Source organism: Tamandua tetradactyla, chromosome 10 (genome assembly GCF_023851605.1).
Source record: "Tamandua tetradactyla isolate mTamTet1 chromosome 10, mTamTet1.pri, whole genome shotgun sequence".
NCBI classification, from domain to species: Eukaryota; Metazoa; Chordata; class Mammalia; order Pilosa; family Myrmecophagidae; genus Tamandua; species Tamandua tetradactyla.
Window position 1 is genome coordinate 108,752,321 of NC_135336.1, and position 15,042 is coordinate 108,767,362.

A 15,042-nucleotide genomic window follows, 5' to 3' on the forward strand; every position below is an offset into this window, starting at 1 on the left:
TCTATTGTTCTCTGCCTTTTCACAGGGCCCTGAGTTTAATCCACTGTTGTTTAAGATAATAACTGGGAAGACAGGATCTGCACCTGCCATTTAGTGCTATCTGTCAGCGACTCAGGGAGTGGGGCCTCAGTGCGGCAGGTGGCTGTGGTGGTGTCCAGCCAGCCCCCTGGCGGATCTGGGGGACGCAGTTCTGCTGCTGAGGCAGGTCCGCTACCAGCCGCCCCGACTCTGCCCGCTGCATTTTGAGCTGGGGTTGCTGGCTCTCTGGCTCGAGGTACTGTCCCCTCCCCTGCGGCAGTGCTTTCTTTCTGCCTGGTGAGGCCAGGCTGTCACCTGCTGGTCCAGGGTGACTCGGGTGGGGTAGATGCTTGCGTGGCAGGACCGAGGCTGCCCTGCTGCTCGGAGACTCCCTGCCTTGACTCGGGGTGGAACTGCGTCCCCACAGCAGTGCCCTCCCACCCGGCCCCCGGGCTGCTGAGACACTGAAGGATATTTTCTTGTCTGGCTGCTCATTTTTATTCTATATGATCAGATGTATGGATTACATTTTATTTATGTATTTATTTTAAAAATATTTTATTGAGAAGTCTTCACACACATACAGTCCATACATGGTGTACAATCAGTGGTTCGCAGTGTCATCACATAGTTGTGTATTCATCACTATGATGATTTTTAGAACATTTGCATCACTCCAGAAAAAGAAATAGAAAAAGGAAAAAACTCATACATGCTATACCCTTTATCCCTCCCTCTCATTGACCACACATTTCAATTTACCCAATTTTTTACCCTCCCTGCCCATTATTTATTTATTTTTTATCCATTTTTTTTTTCTCATCTGTCCATACCCTGGATAAAAGGAGCATCAGACGCAAGGTTTTCAAAATCATATGGTCACATTAGGAGAGCTATATCATTATACAGTAGTCTTCAAGAATCTGGGCTACTGGAACGCAGCTCAGCAGTTTCAGGTACTCCCTCTAGCCACTCCAGTACACTATAAACTAAAAAGGAATATCTGTGTAATACAGAAGAATAACTAACTTCTAGGATAACCTCTCGACTGTCTGAAATCTCTCAGCAACTGAAATCTGATTTTGTCTCATTTCTCTTTCCCCCTTTTGGTCAAGAAGACTTTCTCAGTCCAATGATGCTGGGTCCCAGCTGAAGGGATTTCAAATTACTGTTTGTAAGCAGTCTTCCTTCTCCACCCTGGCAGCGAAAGTGGGGTGCATTGTTTATGTTTCTTGTTTTTGTAGGTGATAGATAATGCAGGGAAAGCCTCATGAACAATTTCTACCTTTATTTGCCACCTTGTTCCTCTTTTTCCACATTTTTATTAAATGTAATCATGAGTGTTAATGATGAAAGTTACTTGCAGCAATTTATTTGAATTGTTTTAACTGAAGTTTAAACATTTTTTCTCAACAGCTGAAAGACCACATTTTATCTTTAAGTAATGAAATCAGAGAGTGTCGTTCCGAGCTGGAGAAGCTGCAGCAGCGACATAAGAGAGAAAACGAGGAGGGCGCAAACCTCATCTCCATGTTGAAGTCCGATGTGGACTTGTCTCACAGTGAGAGGTCAGCACGCTTGCACTTCCCTGCCACGTGCCCAGTGCCTGGACACGGGAATGTGGCAGAGCCCCCCATCCCCAGCCCAACCTGGCCTCTTGTTAGTGTGTCTCTGAATAATAAGAGAGGTTGCTCCTGTGGAGGCCTGCTGGACCCTCACACCCTCCCCTCCGCCTTCCGGGGCCCAGGATGTGCTGGAGCCTGCAACCCTAGGCCTTGATTCTCAGCCCGAAGCTTCGCTGGGGGTGGCCGAGGCGTGCTCTGCCCCTGCTGCGGTCCCTGGCGCTGGCCCGTGCCTGAGCTTCTCTGAGCCTGTGGCGACTTGCAGCCCCTGGGTGGGTCATGGGCTCCCCACCATGCCCCGGCGCCCAGGCCATGCCCTGCCCTGTACGTGCCTGATTGCTGCTTGCTTGCTGCCGTGGGACCTGTGTGCAGAGTGGCCTCGGTGCTGTGAGTTCACATCCTTGCTCCTGCCCCTCTCACCCTGGATGCCTATCCTGAGCTCATGCCCCTGCCCCTGCCCTAACCTTTCACCCTTGATGCCGATTCTGAGCTCACACCCCTTCCCCTTTCCCGGGACACTTGTCCTGCACTCATGCCCCTGCCCTGTGCTCTGGACGCCTGTCCTGAGCTCACGCCTCTGCCCCTCGCCCTGGACACCTGCCCTGGGAGCAGCCGTGCTGTCTCCCTCCCTTGGCCTTGGTTGGCAAGGTTCGGTCAAGAGGCCAGTCACTTGGACTCCATGTGGACTTTGCGCCTGTATGTCCCCAGTTTCTACAGCTTTGCTTTCATCTGAGTCTTGAGTGCTCTACGCCATGCCCTAGAAAGCTTGGCCTTTCCCACAGATGTGTGTTCCTTCCTCTCCTCGGGTTCAGCTGAGGGTTGGGCCTGCCACTGTTTCTGCACCGACATCCTGTGTCCACTGTTCTCCATGTTCCCTGACCTGGCTGTCCCTGCATGCGGCCATGCAGTCAGAAGACCAGGATGGGAGCAATACGGCGCACCAGTGTCCTGACCTCTTCCTGGCACTGAGCACGGGTGTCTATCAGATCTCCTCCTGCTTCTTCTGTGCAGCGTCCCGCTTTCTCCATGAGGAAGGCCTTTTCTAGCATTCTTCGTGTGTCTTTGAATGTTGACTCTCCTGGGTCATGTGGCTGAATCCAGGCTGGAGGGCACCAGGGGTAGACGCTCTGGAGTGATTGAGGCGCAGGTGTCCAGCAGTACTGGCTGAGGGACAGCTGCTGCAAGTGCCCTGATGCCCAGCGTGCTCGACATCTTTGAGGGTTGGCAGGGAGGAAGGGAGATGTGGGCTATTGGTGGCCAGCAGGGTGGACACTACAATGGGGTCTTCTCCACCGGACTGGGGGTTCTCAGTCTCCCGGCCCAGGGCCCCCTTCCAGGAGCCCCTGGCTCTGTCTTGGTAGCAGACTTGAGGCCCAGAGCCGCCCTTGCTCTCTGCTGAAAGTTGCCTGAGTGAGGACATCTGCTGGACGTGCCCTCCTGGCCATGCTGCTTCCCCCCTTTCCTTGCAGTCCTGTGCTGCCCGCCTGCCCCGTGAGCTGTGCACCTGCTGGGTGTGAGCAGCTCTGAGGCCCTAGGGATAGGGAGCTTCTCCTTCCTTTCTCTCAGCCCCGTCCAGAAACTACTGTTCCCACTCTGCTGATGTGGTGATACTTGTCCTGACCCCAGGAGGGCTCCTCCTGGTTTACCTTCCCCACAAACTAGCTGGGTGTAGGCTGCCTCTTCATTAAGTCCACCCATCTTCTTTCCAACCGCCTTTCCCTGTAACCTTCTCTGATCCTGAGCACGCTCCTGGTTTTGAGCTTCTCAGTGGTCTCCTTTGGGAAGAGGCATTTTTTACGGCCTGTGCATTCCCCCAGGCAAAGTCTGTGGAGCTGAGGACAAGGACCAGCCTCCCTCTGAGCTGAGCACTTGGAGGAGGGAAGGGCAGCAGCCTGAGGCTGCCCCTTTTTGCCTCCCTCTCAGGCTGATGTGGACAGTTGGGCCCCAGTGTGCTCAGGAGCTCCGTGACCAAGGTGGAGCCTCCATTCCCGAAGCAGGGGCTGGGCAAAAAAGGGGAGACCCCGTCTCAACTGCACTTGCCTGGAGCCTAGCCTCAGAAACAGGCAGCTGGGGTAGGACAAGAAAAGCAGGTCCTCGGAGGGCCCAGCAGTTTGGGCTAGTTTCTGCTGATCTGGGAGGGGAGTGGTCTTGGCTCTTGTGTTATTTTCATCGATTTTCTTGGGTAGATGTGTCTTTATTTACTATGTGCCTTGAGGGTCCTTTCCAGAGGTTTCAGTGCTTGTTCTCTCCAGGAGCCTCTGGGTTCACTGGAGCCCCTCATGCTCTGTCCTGCCAGCAGCCGACACCCCTGTCCTTGGCGAGCTGGGCAGGGCGAGGGTGCGGGGTGGAGGGCAGAGGGGGGAGGGTGGAGGGTGTGTGTCTCCAGGCCTCTCTCTCCTTTCTCAGGAAGGCGCTCCAGGAGGCGCTTCACAGGCTGCTGAGTTTGTTTGGAGAGACACTGAAGGCTGCACTTGCCATAAAGAGCCAGATCAGTGAGCGCGTGGGGCTCTGTCTGGACGGCGATGTGGGTGCTGCAGACCCAGAAAGCCAGCCCGGCGTGCAGCTGGAGCCCAAGAGCCCATCCACAGGTGAGCGCTGGGGCCGCTACTGACTGCTGCATGTCCTCCTGAGGTGTCCAGGTACCCTAGAGATGCCTTTATTGGCTCTTGCTGAAAGGGTGGGCTCTGAGAGCAAGGCTGGAGTGTCTGGGTCCAGGCTGGATGTGGAAAGTGGCCGACCCTGCTGGAGGGCAGCCCTCAGGCAGGACACTGGGGAGGCTGGGCCCCCAAGGGCTGCTCCCTGTTGGGGGAGCCTTGAGGAGACCTTGGAGGAGGGGCCCCCCCAGGGCCTGGCCTGGGACTCAGCATTTTGCTGCCTTCTTTCCTGCTTCAAGTCCCAGGGGGTTGAAGAACTGCGCTGGGCAGAATTTGTCACCACCTGGGTGTGAGTCACGTGCCTGTTTTAGTTCCTAAGCTGTTGAAGCAAGTAGTGTGAAATGGGTTGCTTTTAACAATGGGAATTTATTTGCTCACAGTTAGGGTTGGGGAAAATGTCAAAATGAAGGCATCATCAAGGTGATGTTTTGTTCCTGAGCCAGCCGCTCTGGGCTCCTCTGCATGGGGTAGGGTGCATGGCGGCGTCTCCTGGCCTCCCTCTTCTCTTGCTGCTCCCTGTGGCTTCCTCTCCGCCCTGTGTGTGAATTTCAGGACTCCAGTACGAGGGGTAGCCCATCCGGCTTGAGGGGTCACACTGGCTGAACTCGCCTCGGCAGGTCTTCTCAGCACGCCCCACCGCGGCAGTGGGTCAGAGCTCGTTTCCCAGGCACACACGGCCCCACCGGCTGGAGGAGGATGACCGCGCGCTGACCCCTTCCTGTGTGTGTGTTTGCTCGTTTTGTAGCTCGGCCTCTGGATGAGACGTGGCCCAGGTTTGATTCGGTCCCGCTGGACTTCTACCAGCTGTGGCCTGAGTGTGCCGAGGCGGCGTCCGTGACCGATGTCAGCAGCCACGTGCGCGAGAGCTTCTTCCTGAGCCCGGAGACCACCCTGGAGTGTGAGCAGCCCATTCGGAGGGTCTACCAGAGCCTCGGGCTGGCTGTGGACAGCCTCCTGGAGATGGCCCTGGGTGCCACCAAACAGGTGACTGCGCACTCTCCCACAGGGCCCTGGGCCTGGCAGGCGGGCGGGGCTGGGGATGTGGGCAGGACTGGGCTGGGGGGCACTGGGCTGGGTGCCTGGTTCCCGAGGAGGCCGCAGGTGAGGCTGCCCTGCGTCCTGCTGCTGGGTGCTGGGGGCCATTGTAGGGGCATGTGTGGTTGTGACTAACAAGAGCTGACACGCCTTTCCTGAGGCCTGGGGCTTTTCAGAAGGACTCTGGCTCGTGGCAAATATCGCCTGACATCTCAGCTAATGTACTTGAAAACGTGTAAATTAGACCTTTTTTTCTATACTTCCTGTGCTACTGTAATTCTCATTTGAGTGTTTTTCTAGTTAGAGGTTATCACTAAGGAAAGGAATTGTTTTTGTTAGTCTTTTAGAACATTCTAGAAGTTAGATTAGGAAAAAACTTACAGGATAAATGGAAAGCCCATGATTAATGAAGAGATCCTTTTTTTTCAGTCAGCCCAAGTGCAGTGAGCAAGCTTATTTCATCATTGATATGCAATTGAAGTTGTTTGTAGTGAAATATGTATGATATTCTTACAACCTTGGTATTTTAATATGCAAGTCTGGCTTTTAAATGTGTTGTAACAGCTGGAGGAGGCACGTCAAATTCATTCTCACTTTGAGAAAGAATTTAATTATAAAAATGAAGAGACTGCACAAGTCATTAAGAAGCAAGAGGAGCTACTAGAATGCTTAAATGAAGAGAGTGCTGCGAAAGCCAAGCTGACACTGGAGCTCCACAAAGCTGAGGGTGAGTGGGGAGCCGACACCCCGGGGCCTCGCAGCATGTGCCGAGGTGTGCTTGTGGAACGGGTGCCCCAGAGATAGTAAACAGGCAGCTTCAGTGGGGAAGCATGCACAGTAGAGCTTTTACAATCAAAATGTGAAGAAATAAAGTGTGCTGTAGCATGAGCTTCCAGCAGTTACCATCAGAGACACCAATTGTGGTATTGGGGAGTCTGTGTGGCTGGGGTGCACAGGGCTGCTGGAGGTGGCACCAACCCAGCTGGGAGCGTGAGCGAGGAGACAGCCCTCGAGGCAGGTTGCTGGGGAGTGGGCAGGCCACCACCTGGCTCTGGGTCAGCATCCTTCCTGGGGACGCCCAGGATGCTCCGAGCTTGCTGCTCCTGCGTGGGCACCCTCTCAGTGGCCTTTGTGGTTGTGAGACCCCGCTGGGGTGCGGGTTCAGGGCCAAGGGCTGGCCTGCTGCACGTTGCGTGGAGCCTGGGATGCGTGGGGACACCTGGCACCAGGCATTGTGTCCTGGGAGATGGCCCCCTGCATGGCCTCCCTCTGTGTCCTTCCCAGGCATCATCGAAGGGTTCAAGGTGGAGAAGGCGTCTCTGCAGGAGGCGCTGGGCCAGAAGGAGAAGTCGGAAGAGCGTCTCGTCTTGGAGTTGGAGAACTGCAAAGAGCAGCTCAGGTTGGCGACCCTCGAACAAGTACAGCTGAAGGAAGCCTGTGCTGTCTTGCAGAAACAAAAAAACATGTTAGCTGCTGAAGCAGAGGAAAAGGAAGTTGGTAAGAAACAAATTCCCAGCCAGGGGACTTCGAGAAGGGTAGGAGTATGGGGCTCCCAGTGTCCCCTCTGTTTCAGTGGAAGCTTAAAGTTTAAGCTTAAAGGTTTAAAAAAAAAAACAAGAATGCTTTTCAGAAGGGACCTTTGTATGTGTCTCTAACAGCTTCTTTATGTGGGACGGAGCCTTGAGGAGGTTGTGCTGGCGCGATGCAGCATTTGCTTGTTTTGTTGCTCTCCTGAAGAAGCCTTGTTTTCCTGCAAATCAGCCTTCAATGGGTTATTACCTCTGTGAAGTGAAATATAAATAGCAATATCATGAAAAATGAGAGCTATTTTTAAGTGTTTATTTAAAATAGCAAAAATATGTGCCTACTGTTAGCTTTAAGTAGAAAAACACTTAGTTGTAACAGAAGTAGTGGAGGCATTTTCCTACTTTCTGGGGTCCCCTCCCACACCTCTCGGGCAGGTATCACTCTGGGAACCCTGCAGCCATGGGCTGGACTGCCTCCCCCACAGCTTCAGGGGACTGGACTGCAGAGGCCCCAAACACAGGGGTGGACGTGAGCAGTTGTGTGATGCTCGAACGTTTCCCAGAATGGCGCTGCTGGCGCTCCCCCGCCACCTCTTACATGTCTGACGCTTGCTGCTCTACTATCTATTCATTCTTTATTCCTGTCAACATTTGTACATTTTGACTTATAGGCATTCCTGTTATTGCAGAGCGAAAGGATTCGGGTTTGTAAAAATGAATGAGTGATTTCTGTGATATGCTTCATGCTTGTGCCAGAATTTGCAAGTCATTGCGCTAAAAAGGCAAAGCACTTGACAGCTTATGTGGAAAACTATAGTAAGTTTAGGGGAAATGAATGAGCACTCGCATGTAAAAGTGGGCCAAGCTGTCAGGTTGATCCCGAAGCAGGCATTTCTCTGCACTGCTTGCTGCCAGGCTGGATTGTGGTCCATGCGTGCTGCTATGTGCACAGTGAGTCTCTGCTGGGGTTGTGTTCTAGCCCTTGGGCCGGACCCTGCCCTGTGTCTCGTGAGGTCTCCTAAGAGAGGGCTCATGGCCCACACGTGACCTCCGAAGCCTGGTCTGATGTTTACGTCGGCTCACAGCAGGGGCTAGAATTAGTGTGCCTAAGCCCCAACCCAGACAGCATCGTCCTGCTTGAGCTCAGCGACGGCTCACAGCTTCAGCCGCGACACGGCAAGGCTGACTCCATCTGTTCACAGCCACTGATGCCATCCCAGGGCTAATAATCAGCTGCTGATGAATTAGCATGAAATTTATTGAAAATCTTGTAGTGATGGTAATGGTCGTTTGTCATAAAAGATTTGACAGACATTTCAGACCAAAATAACTAAGCTTTGAAAGCTGGTAGAATACAAATAGAAATACGGATTTAATCCTGCACTTTTTGGACAGTTTTAAGACTTTTGTATTCATCAGAGACAAAACCTGTTTTTTTACAGATGCTTATTAATTTTTAGTTTTCACTTGGATTGAATTTTATTTCTGTTTGCTTATCAGTTTATGTAGTAGATTGGGTTCATCCCCCAGGTAATTTTGGGTCAACTTTTTTTTTTAATACTTTTACTGAGAAATCTTCACATAACATACATTCTGTACGTGGTGTACAATCAGTGACTCACAATATCATCACATAGTTGTGTATTATGAAACTTTTTTAGAACACTTGCATTACTCCAGAAAAAGAAATAAAAAGAGAAAAAAACCCAATCATATATCCCTTGCCCCTTACCCCTCCCATTCATTGACCACTAGTATTTCCATCTACCCAATTTTTTATCCTTTATTGCCCCCATTTATTTATTATTATCCTGATTTTTTTGCTCATCAGTCCATACCGTGGATAAAAGGAGCATCAGACACAAGGTTTTCACAATCACACAGTCACGTTGTAAAAGCTGTTCTGTTATACAATCATCTTCAAGAATCAAGGCTACTGGAACACAGCTCAGCAGTTTCAGGTGCTTCCCTCCAACCACTCCAGTACACCAATAACTAAAAAGGGATATCTATGGAATGCATAAGAATAACCTCCAGGATAACCTCCCGACTCTGAAATCTCTCAGCCACTGAGACTTTTTTTTGTCTCATTTCTCTCTTTTCCCTTTTGGTCAAGAAAGCTTTCTCAGTCCCTTGATGCAGGGTCCCAGCTCATCCTGGGATTTCTGTCCCACGTTGCCAGGGAGGTTTACAGCCCTGGGAGTCATGTCCCATTTAGTGGGGGAGGGCAGTGGGTTCACCTGTGGAGTGGGCTTAGAGAGAGAGGGGCCACATCTCAGCAACAAAAGAGGTTCTCTGGGGGTGACTCTGGCTTAATTGTAAGTAACCTTAGCCTGGCCTTTGCAAGAATAAGTTTCATAGGGGCGAACCCCAAGATCTAGAGCTTGGCCTTTTGATTTGCTTGTCCCCACCGGTTGTAACAGTATCAGAAATGCTCCAAACGGTGAAGTTGAATATTTCCTTCTTTTCTCCCCAGTTCCCCAAGGGAATTTTGCAAATATTTGTTTATTCACTGCCCAAATTAGTCTGGGATATGTTGAGGTATTACACTAACCTGGACAAACCAACAAAAGAAATTTTGGATTAACTTTTTTTTTTTGGCATGGACAGGTTCCGATAATCAAATTTTGGATTAGCTTTTGAATTACTAATAATTGATAATCTTTTTCTTCCAAGAGATCATCACAGCCCTGGACACTTAATAAATGCCTTTACTGAAAGGAGATTTGCCATTGAGAGGTTCTGCATTGGAATTTATCTGAAGTTATGTTCACGTGTATATAGATTTGAATTACATTCTATTTTCCTTATAAGAAAACATGTGTAGACTGAAATCTTAAAATCATTTGGAGTACCAAGTTGTACTCTTTTCAGGCTTTAAAACTTTTTTGTTGTGGGAAGTTTTCACTTTAAAGGTTTAATTATTTTTATCATTTATTATTTGCAAGCATAATTTGACTTTAAGTGGAGAGTTGAGCACATGGTGAGTGGCTGTGCTAAGGGGCTGTGGGCTTGGCCCCGGGACGGACGTAGGATGGCAGATGGTGTGGCTGCTCCACTCCACCCTGAGGGCATTCCCACCAGGGGACAGGGCAGTGAGGGGTGCATGGCTGTGGGGACATGACATGGGGGCTCAGGAGGATTCAGATCACCCTTGTGCTCAGCTCCCACTGGCCACCACACTTCACAGGGGGGAGAGTCTGGAGAGCGTGTCCCCTGCTTTCAGGGCACCATGCACCCAGTTGCATTTGGGGGTTCCGTTTGCACATCCCGTCTTGTGGGGTGTGTTTCTGCCTGTCTGCTGCTATTAGGAAATGGAATTTCATGCTCTCTGCTCCAGTACATGTGCACGCTCTTACCTGGGGGGTTGTTCCTCTGCGTCTGCTCTTTGCATGTTAGGTCTGCGTAAGGAAGTGAAGCGTGTAACAGAGGAGCATCTGGAGACAAGGAGACAGGCTGAGAAAGACCGCTCGGCCCTGCTTGCCCAGCTGAGGGTGTTGGAGGCGGAGCTGGAAGAGCAGCTTCATCAGCATCAAGGGTGCGCCTGGCACGCGGAGGAGGCCCTGGGTCTGGAGCGGCAGCTGGCGTCCCTGGACAAGCTCCTGCGCCACCAGCGCCAGTTCATGGATGTAAGGCTCCCCAGGCCAGTCACACTGGCACCCTGAAAAGCCCTTTCCACATTTTGAAGCAATTTCAAACTCAGAAAAAATAGCCAGAATAGCACAGCAAACCCCCCCACACTCTTCACTCACAGTCACCGAGTTCTCGAACCTTTTGCCATTTTCCAGCTGGTTTTGCTTCAGGGCTTGGGGTACATTGGTACCAGCATGCCCACGGACTGCTTTTTAAATTAAATTAAAATTTTAACTTTTTTTGTGTGTAATAGGACATAAATGCAAAGAAAGAAAGAAGCAATTTTCAGAGCACCCTTCAACAAGTTACAGGACAGATCCCAGAGTTTGTCATGGGCTACCATACCATCATCTCGCATTTTTCCTTCTAGCTGCTCCAGAACATAGGAGGCTAGAAGGAATAAATACTTTTTATCATCACAATCGACTTTTTTTTTGTGAATAATTACATATATACAACACAACAGTTAGTTGTAGAACAGATTTCAGAGTTTGGTATGGGTTAAAATTCCTCAATTTTAGGTTTTTACTTTTAGCTGCTCTAAGATACTGAAGAATAAAAGAAATATCAGTTTAGTGATTCAGCAATCATATTTGTTTGTTAAACCCGACCTTCTCTGTAGAACTGCACCATCACTTTTGATCTTTCTCCCACTTTTTAGGGGTATTTGGGCTGTGTCCATTCTACCTTTTTCATGTTGGAAGGGGCTGTCAATAATAAGGGGTAGGGAGATGGAACTAACTGATGTTCTGGAGAGGCTGGGCTAGGTTTCAGGACTTATCTGGTCTAGGGACCCATCTGGAGATTGTAGGTTTCTGGAAAGTTACCCTAGTGCCTGGAACCTTTGTAGAATCTAATATAACACACTAGGTGTTCTTTAGGGTTGGCAGGAGTGGTCCTGGTTGGGAATTGGCAGGTTATGATAGGTAGCAAGGTCTACCTGAAGCTTGTGTAAGAGCAGCCTCCAGAATAGCGTCTCAACTCTTTGAACTCTCTCAGCCACTGATACTTTATTAGTTACCTTTCTTTTCTCCCTTTTGGTCAGGATGGAAATGTCGATCCCGTGGTGCCAGGGGTAGGCTCATCTCTGGTGGTCCTCTCCCATGCTGCCAGGGAGACTTTCACTCCTGGATGTTATGTCCCATATAGGGGGGAGGGCAATGACTTCACTGAGAGAGTAAGCGGAAATTTATTAAGTTGGAAGTTTAAGTCCATGAAAATGTCCAAATTAAAGCAAGTCTATAAAAATGTCCAAATTAATTCACCAACAAGAGGTTATCTTCACTCACGATGAAGTTCAGGGTCTCTTTCTACCGGACAGCGCATGGCAAACTTGGCGACGTCTGCTAGCTTTCTCTCTAGGCTTCTTGTTTCATGAAGGTCTCCCGGGGGCATTTTCCCTCTTCATCTTCAGAGGTCTCTGCGTGGGCTCTCCTGGCTCTGAAGCTTTTTCCAAAATGTTTCCTCTTGTAAAGGACCCCAGTAAGCCACTGGGAATGGGTCTAATCAAAGGTTAATACTCACATCATACAATGTAAACTAGGTAAAAAGTCAATGGGCCCCAGTATAATTACATAGCCATGCCTTTGCCACCACAATTTTTATACTTCCATTTCTTCTGCAAAGAATCCATACCCCACTCCCATGCCCCTACCTGTTAACATTTAGTTTTGGCATAATGTCTTTGTTACATTCATTGGGGGCATATTACAGTGTTACTGTGGATTATAGTCCTAGCTTGGATTGGTTGTACTTTTTCCTGTATACCATCCATTTTTAGCACCCTGCAGTGTTGACATTCAGTTCTTCTCCCTCATGCAAAAATGTTTTTATATTTGTGCATTTAATCACCATAGTTGTCCCTTCTAGGCATTTCTAAGTTACACTGTCTCGGGCTTTATCCTCTATCTTTCCTTCTGGTTTTGTGCATGCCCCCAGCCCTTCTCCCTCAGTCATACTCACATTAGTCCATTCAATATACTTATATTATTGTGCTACGATACTATTAGTTTAGGTTGTACTGTGCTATTCCCACACAATCTGTATTCCTTTACCACCTTACACCCAATCTCTACTCTGTTTCTGTTTCCTGGTAACCTGTGTTCTTAATTTCAGTTCTCCAAGTTCACTCATTAATGTCAGTTCATATCAGTGAGACCATACAGCATTTGTCCTTTTGTTTCTGGCTAATCTCACTCAGCATAATGTCCTCAAGGTTCATCCACGTTGTTATATGCTTCATGACTGTATTCTGTCTTATGGCTGCGTAGTATTTCATTGTATGTATATACCACAGCTTGTTTAGCCACTCCTCTGTTGATGATATTTGGGCTGTTTCTGTCTCTTGGCAATTGTAAATAATGCTGCTGTAAACATTGGTGAGCAAATGTCTGTGTCCTTGCCCTAATGTCCTCTCATCGATACCTAGCAATGGGATTGCTGGATCATATGGCAATTCTATACTTAGCTTTCCGAGGAACTGCCAAATGGCCTTCCACAGTGGTTGTGCCATCTTACATTCCCACCAATTCTGGATAAGTGTGCCTCTTTGTCCACATCCTCTCCAGCACTTACTGTTTTCCGTTTTTTTGATAATGGCCAATATCATAATGAGATGATATCTCATTGTGGTTTTGATTTGAATTTCTGTAATAGCCTGTGACACTGAGCATCTTTTCAGATGTTTTTGAACCATTTGTATTTACACTTCAAAAAATTGTCTGTCCATGTCTTGCCCATTTTTTAGTTGGGTTATTTGTCTTTTTGTTATTGAGTTGTAGAATCTCTTTATATATTGTGCATAATAAACCCTTCTCTGATATATAGTTTTAAGATATTGTCTCTCATTGCAGAGGCTGCCTTTCTGTTTTCCTGGCAAAATTCTTTAATGTGAAGAAGTGTTCAATTTTGAAGTGATCCATAATCTTTTTTCATTGCTTGTGATTTGGATGTAAGATCTGGAAAACATTGCCTATTGTAAGATCCTTAAGATATTTTTTCTAAACATGTTATGGACTTAGCTCTAAGGTTGAGATCTTTGATCCATTTTGAGTTAGTTTTTGTGTAGGGTGTGAGATATGGGTCCTCTTTCGTTCTTTTGCATGTGGATATCTAGTTCTCTAAGCACCATTTATTGAAGAGGCTGCTCTGTCCCGGGTGAGTTGGCTTGACTGCCTTATTGAAGATCAACTGTCTGTAGATGAGAGGGTCTATATCTGAACACTATTTGATTGCATTGGTCAGTATATCTGTCTTTATACCAGTACCATGCTGTTTTAACCACTGTAGCTTCATAATGTGCTTTAAAATCAGGTAGCGTGAGACCTCCCACCTCGATTTTCTTTCTCAGAATACTTTTAGCCATTTTCGGTACTCTCCCCTTCCAAATAAATTTGTTTATTGGTCATTCTGTTTTTTCAGAGTAGGTTTTTGGGATTTAATTGGTATTGCATTGAATCTATGATCAGTTTGGGTAGAATTGATCTCAACTATATTTAGTCTTCTAATCCGTGAACCTGGTATGTCCTTCCATTTATTTAGGTCTTTCTTGATTTCTTTTAGCAAGGTATTGTTGTTTTCTGTGTACAGGTCTTTTATGTCTTTGGTTAAATTTATTCATAAATATTTGATTCTTTTGGTTGTTCTTGTAAATGGAAGTTTTTTCTTGATTTCCTCCTCAGATTGTTCATTACTAGTGAATGTCACACCACTGATTTAGGTGTTGATCTAGCCTCCCTCCACTACACTGGCGTTATTTATCAGCTCTCGTAGTTTTGCAGTGGATTTTCAGGATTTCTCTCTAAACATAGTCATGTCATCTGCAAATATGGAAAGCTTTATGTTTTCTTTTCTGATTTGAATACCTTTTGTTTATTTTTCTTGTCCAACTGCTCTGTCTAGAACTTCCTGCACAGTGTTGAATAACAGGGGTGACAGTGGACACCCTTGTCTTGTTCCTGATCTTAGGGGGAAAGTTTTGTCTTTTACATTTGAGTACAATGTTAGCTGTGGGTTTTTCGTATATGTCCTTTATTGTGTTGAGAAAGTTTCCGTCTATTTGTAGTTTACTGATGGTTTTTATTAAGAAAGAGGTGCTAGATTTTGTCAAGGGCCTTTTCTGTATCAATCAAGATGATCGTGTTCTTTTTTCCCTTCGTTCTTTTAAGGTGGCATATTATATTTATTGAATTTCTTGTGAACCATCCTTGCATATCTGGGATAAATCCCACTTGGTCATGGTGTATAATTCTTTTAATGTGCTGCTGGATTTGATTTGCAGGTATTTTGTTGAGGATTTTTGCATCTATATTCATTAAAGAGATTGGCCTAATTTGTTTTCTCATCATGTCTTTGCTGCTGCTTGGATGGTTTCCCTCTGTCCTTTGGATGCTTTGGTGGAGGATTGAGCACTGCCAGCCCCTACTCGCCATTTTCCTTGAAATTGCCACGTATTGTTTTGTTTTCTACTAAACCATTTGAGTGAGTTGCAAGCAAAATGCCTTTTCGTCTCAGTATTTAGTGTGTGTTTCCTAAGAACATGGACATTTTCTTCTA

The 15,042-nt window shown here is 47.7% G+C and overlaps 1 protein-coding gene across 1 annotated transcript in view; it reads left to right on the forward strand.

Moving 5' to 3' along the window:
* The window catches only part of PCNT (pericentrin), a 211,165-nt gene that overhangs the window by 134,750 nt on the left and 61,373 nt on the right, over positions 1-15,042 (forward strand). The window contains exons 16-22 of the mRNA XM_077119263.1: positions 1,435-1,586; positions 4,047-4,228; positions 5,040-5,278; positions 5,894-6,056; positions 6,614-6,826; positions 7,527-7,559; positions 10,255-10,484. Of these exons, the coding sequence (XP_076975378.1) occupies positions 1,435-1,586; positions 4,047-4,228; positions 5,040-5,278; positions 5,894-6,056; positions 6,614-6,826; positions 7,527-7,559; positions 10,255-10,484 (1,212 nt within the window). The remainder of the gene's footprint in view (positions 1-1,434; positions 1,587-4,046; positions 4,229-5,039; positions 5,279-5,893; positions 6,057-6,613; positions 6,827-7,526; positions 7,560-10,254; positions 10,485-15,042) is intronic.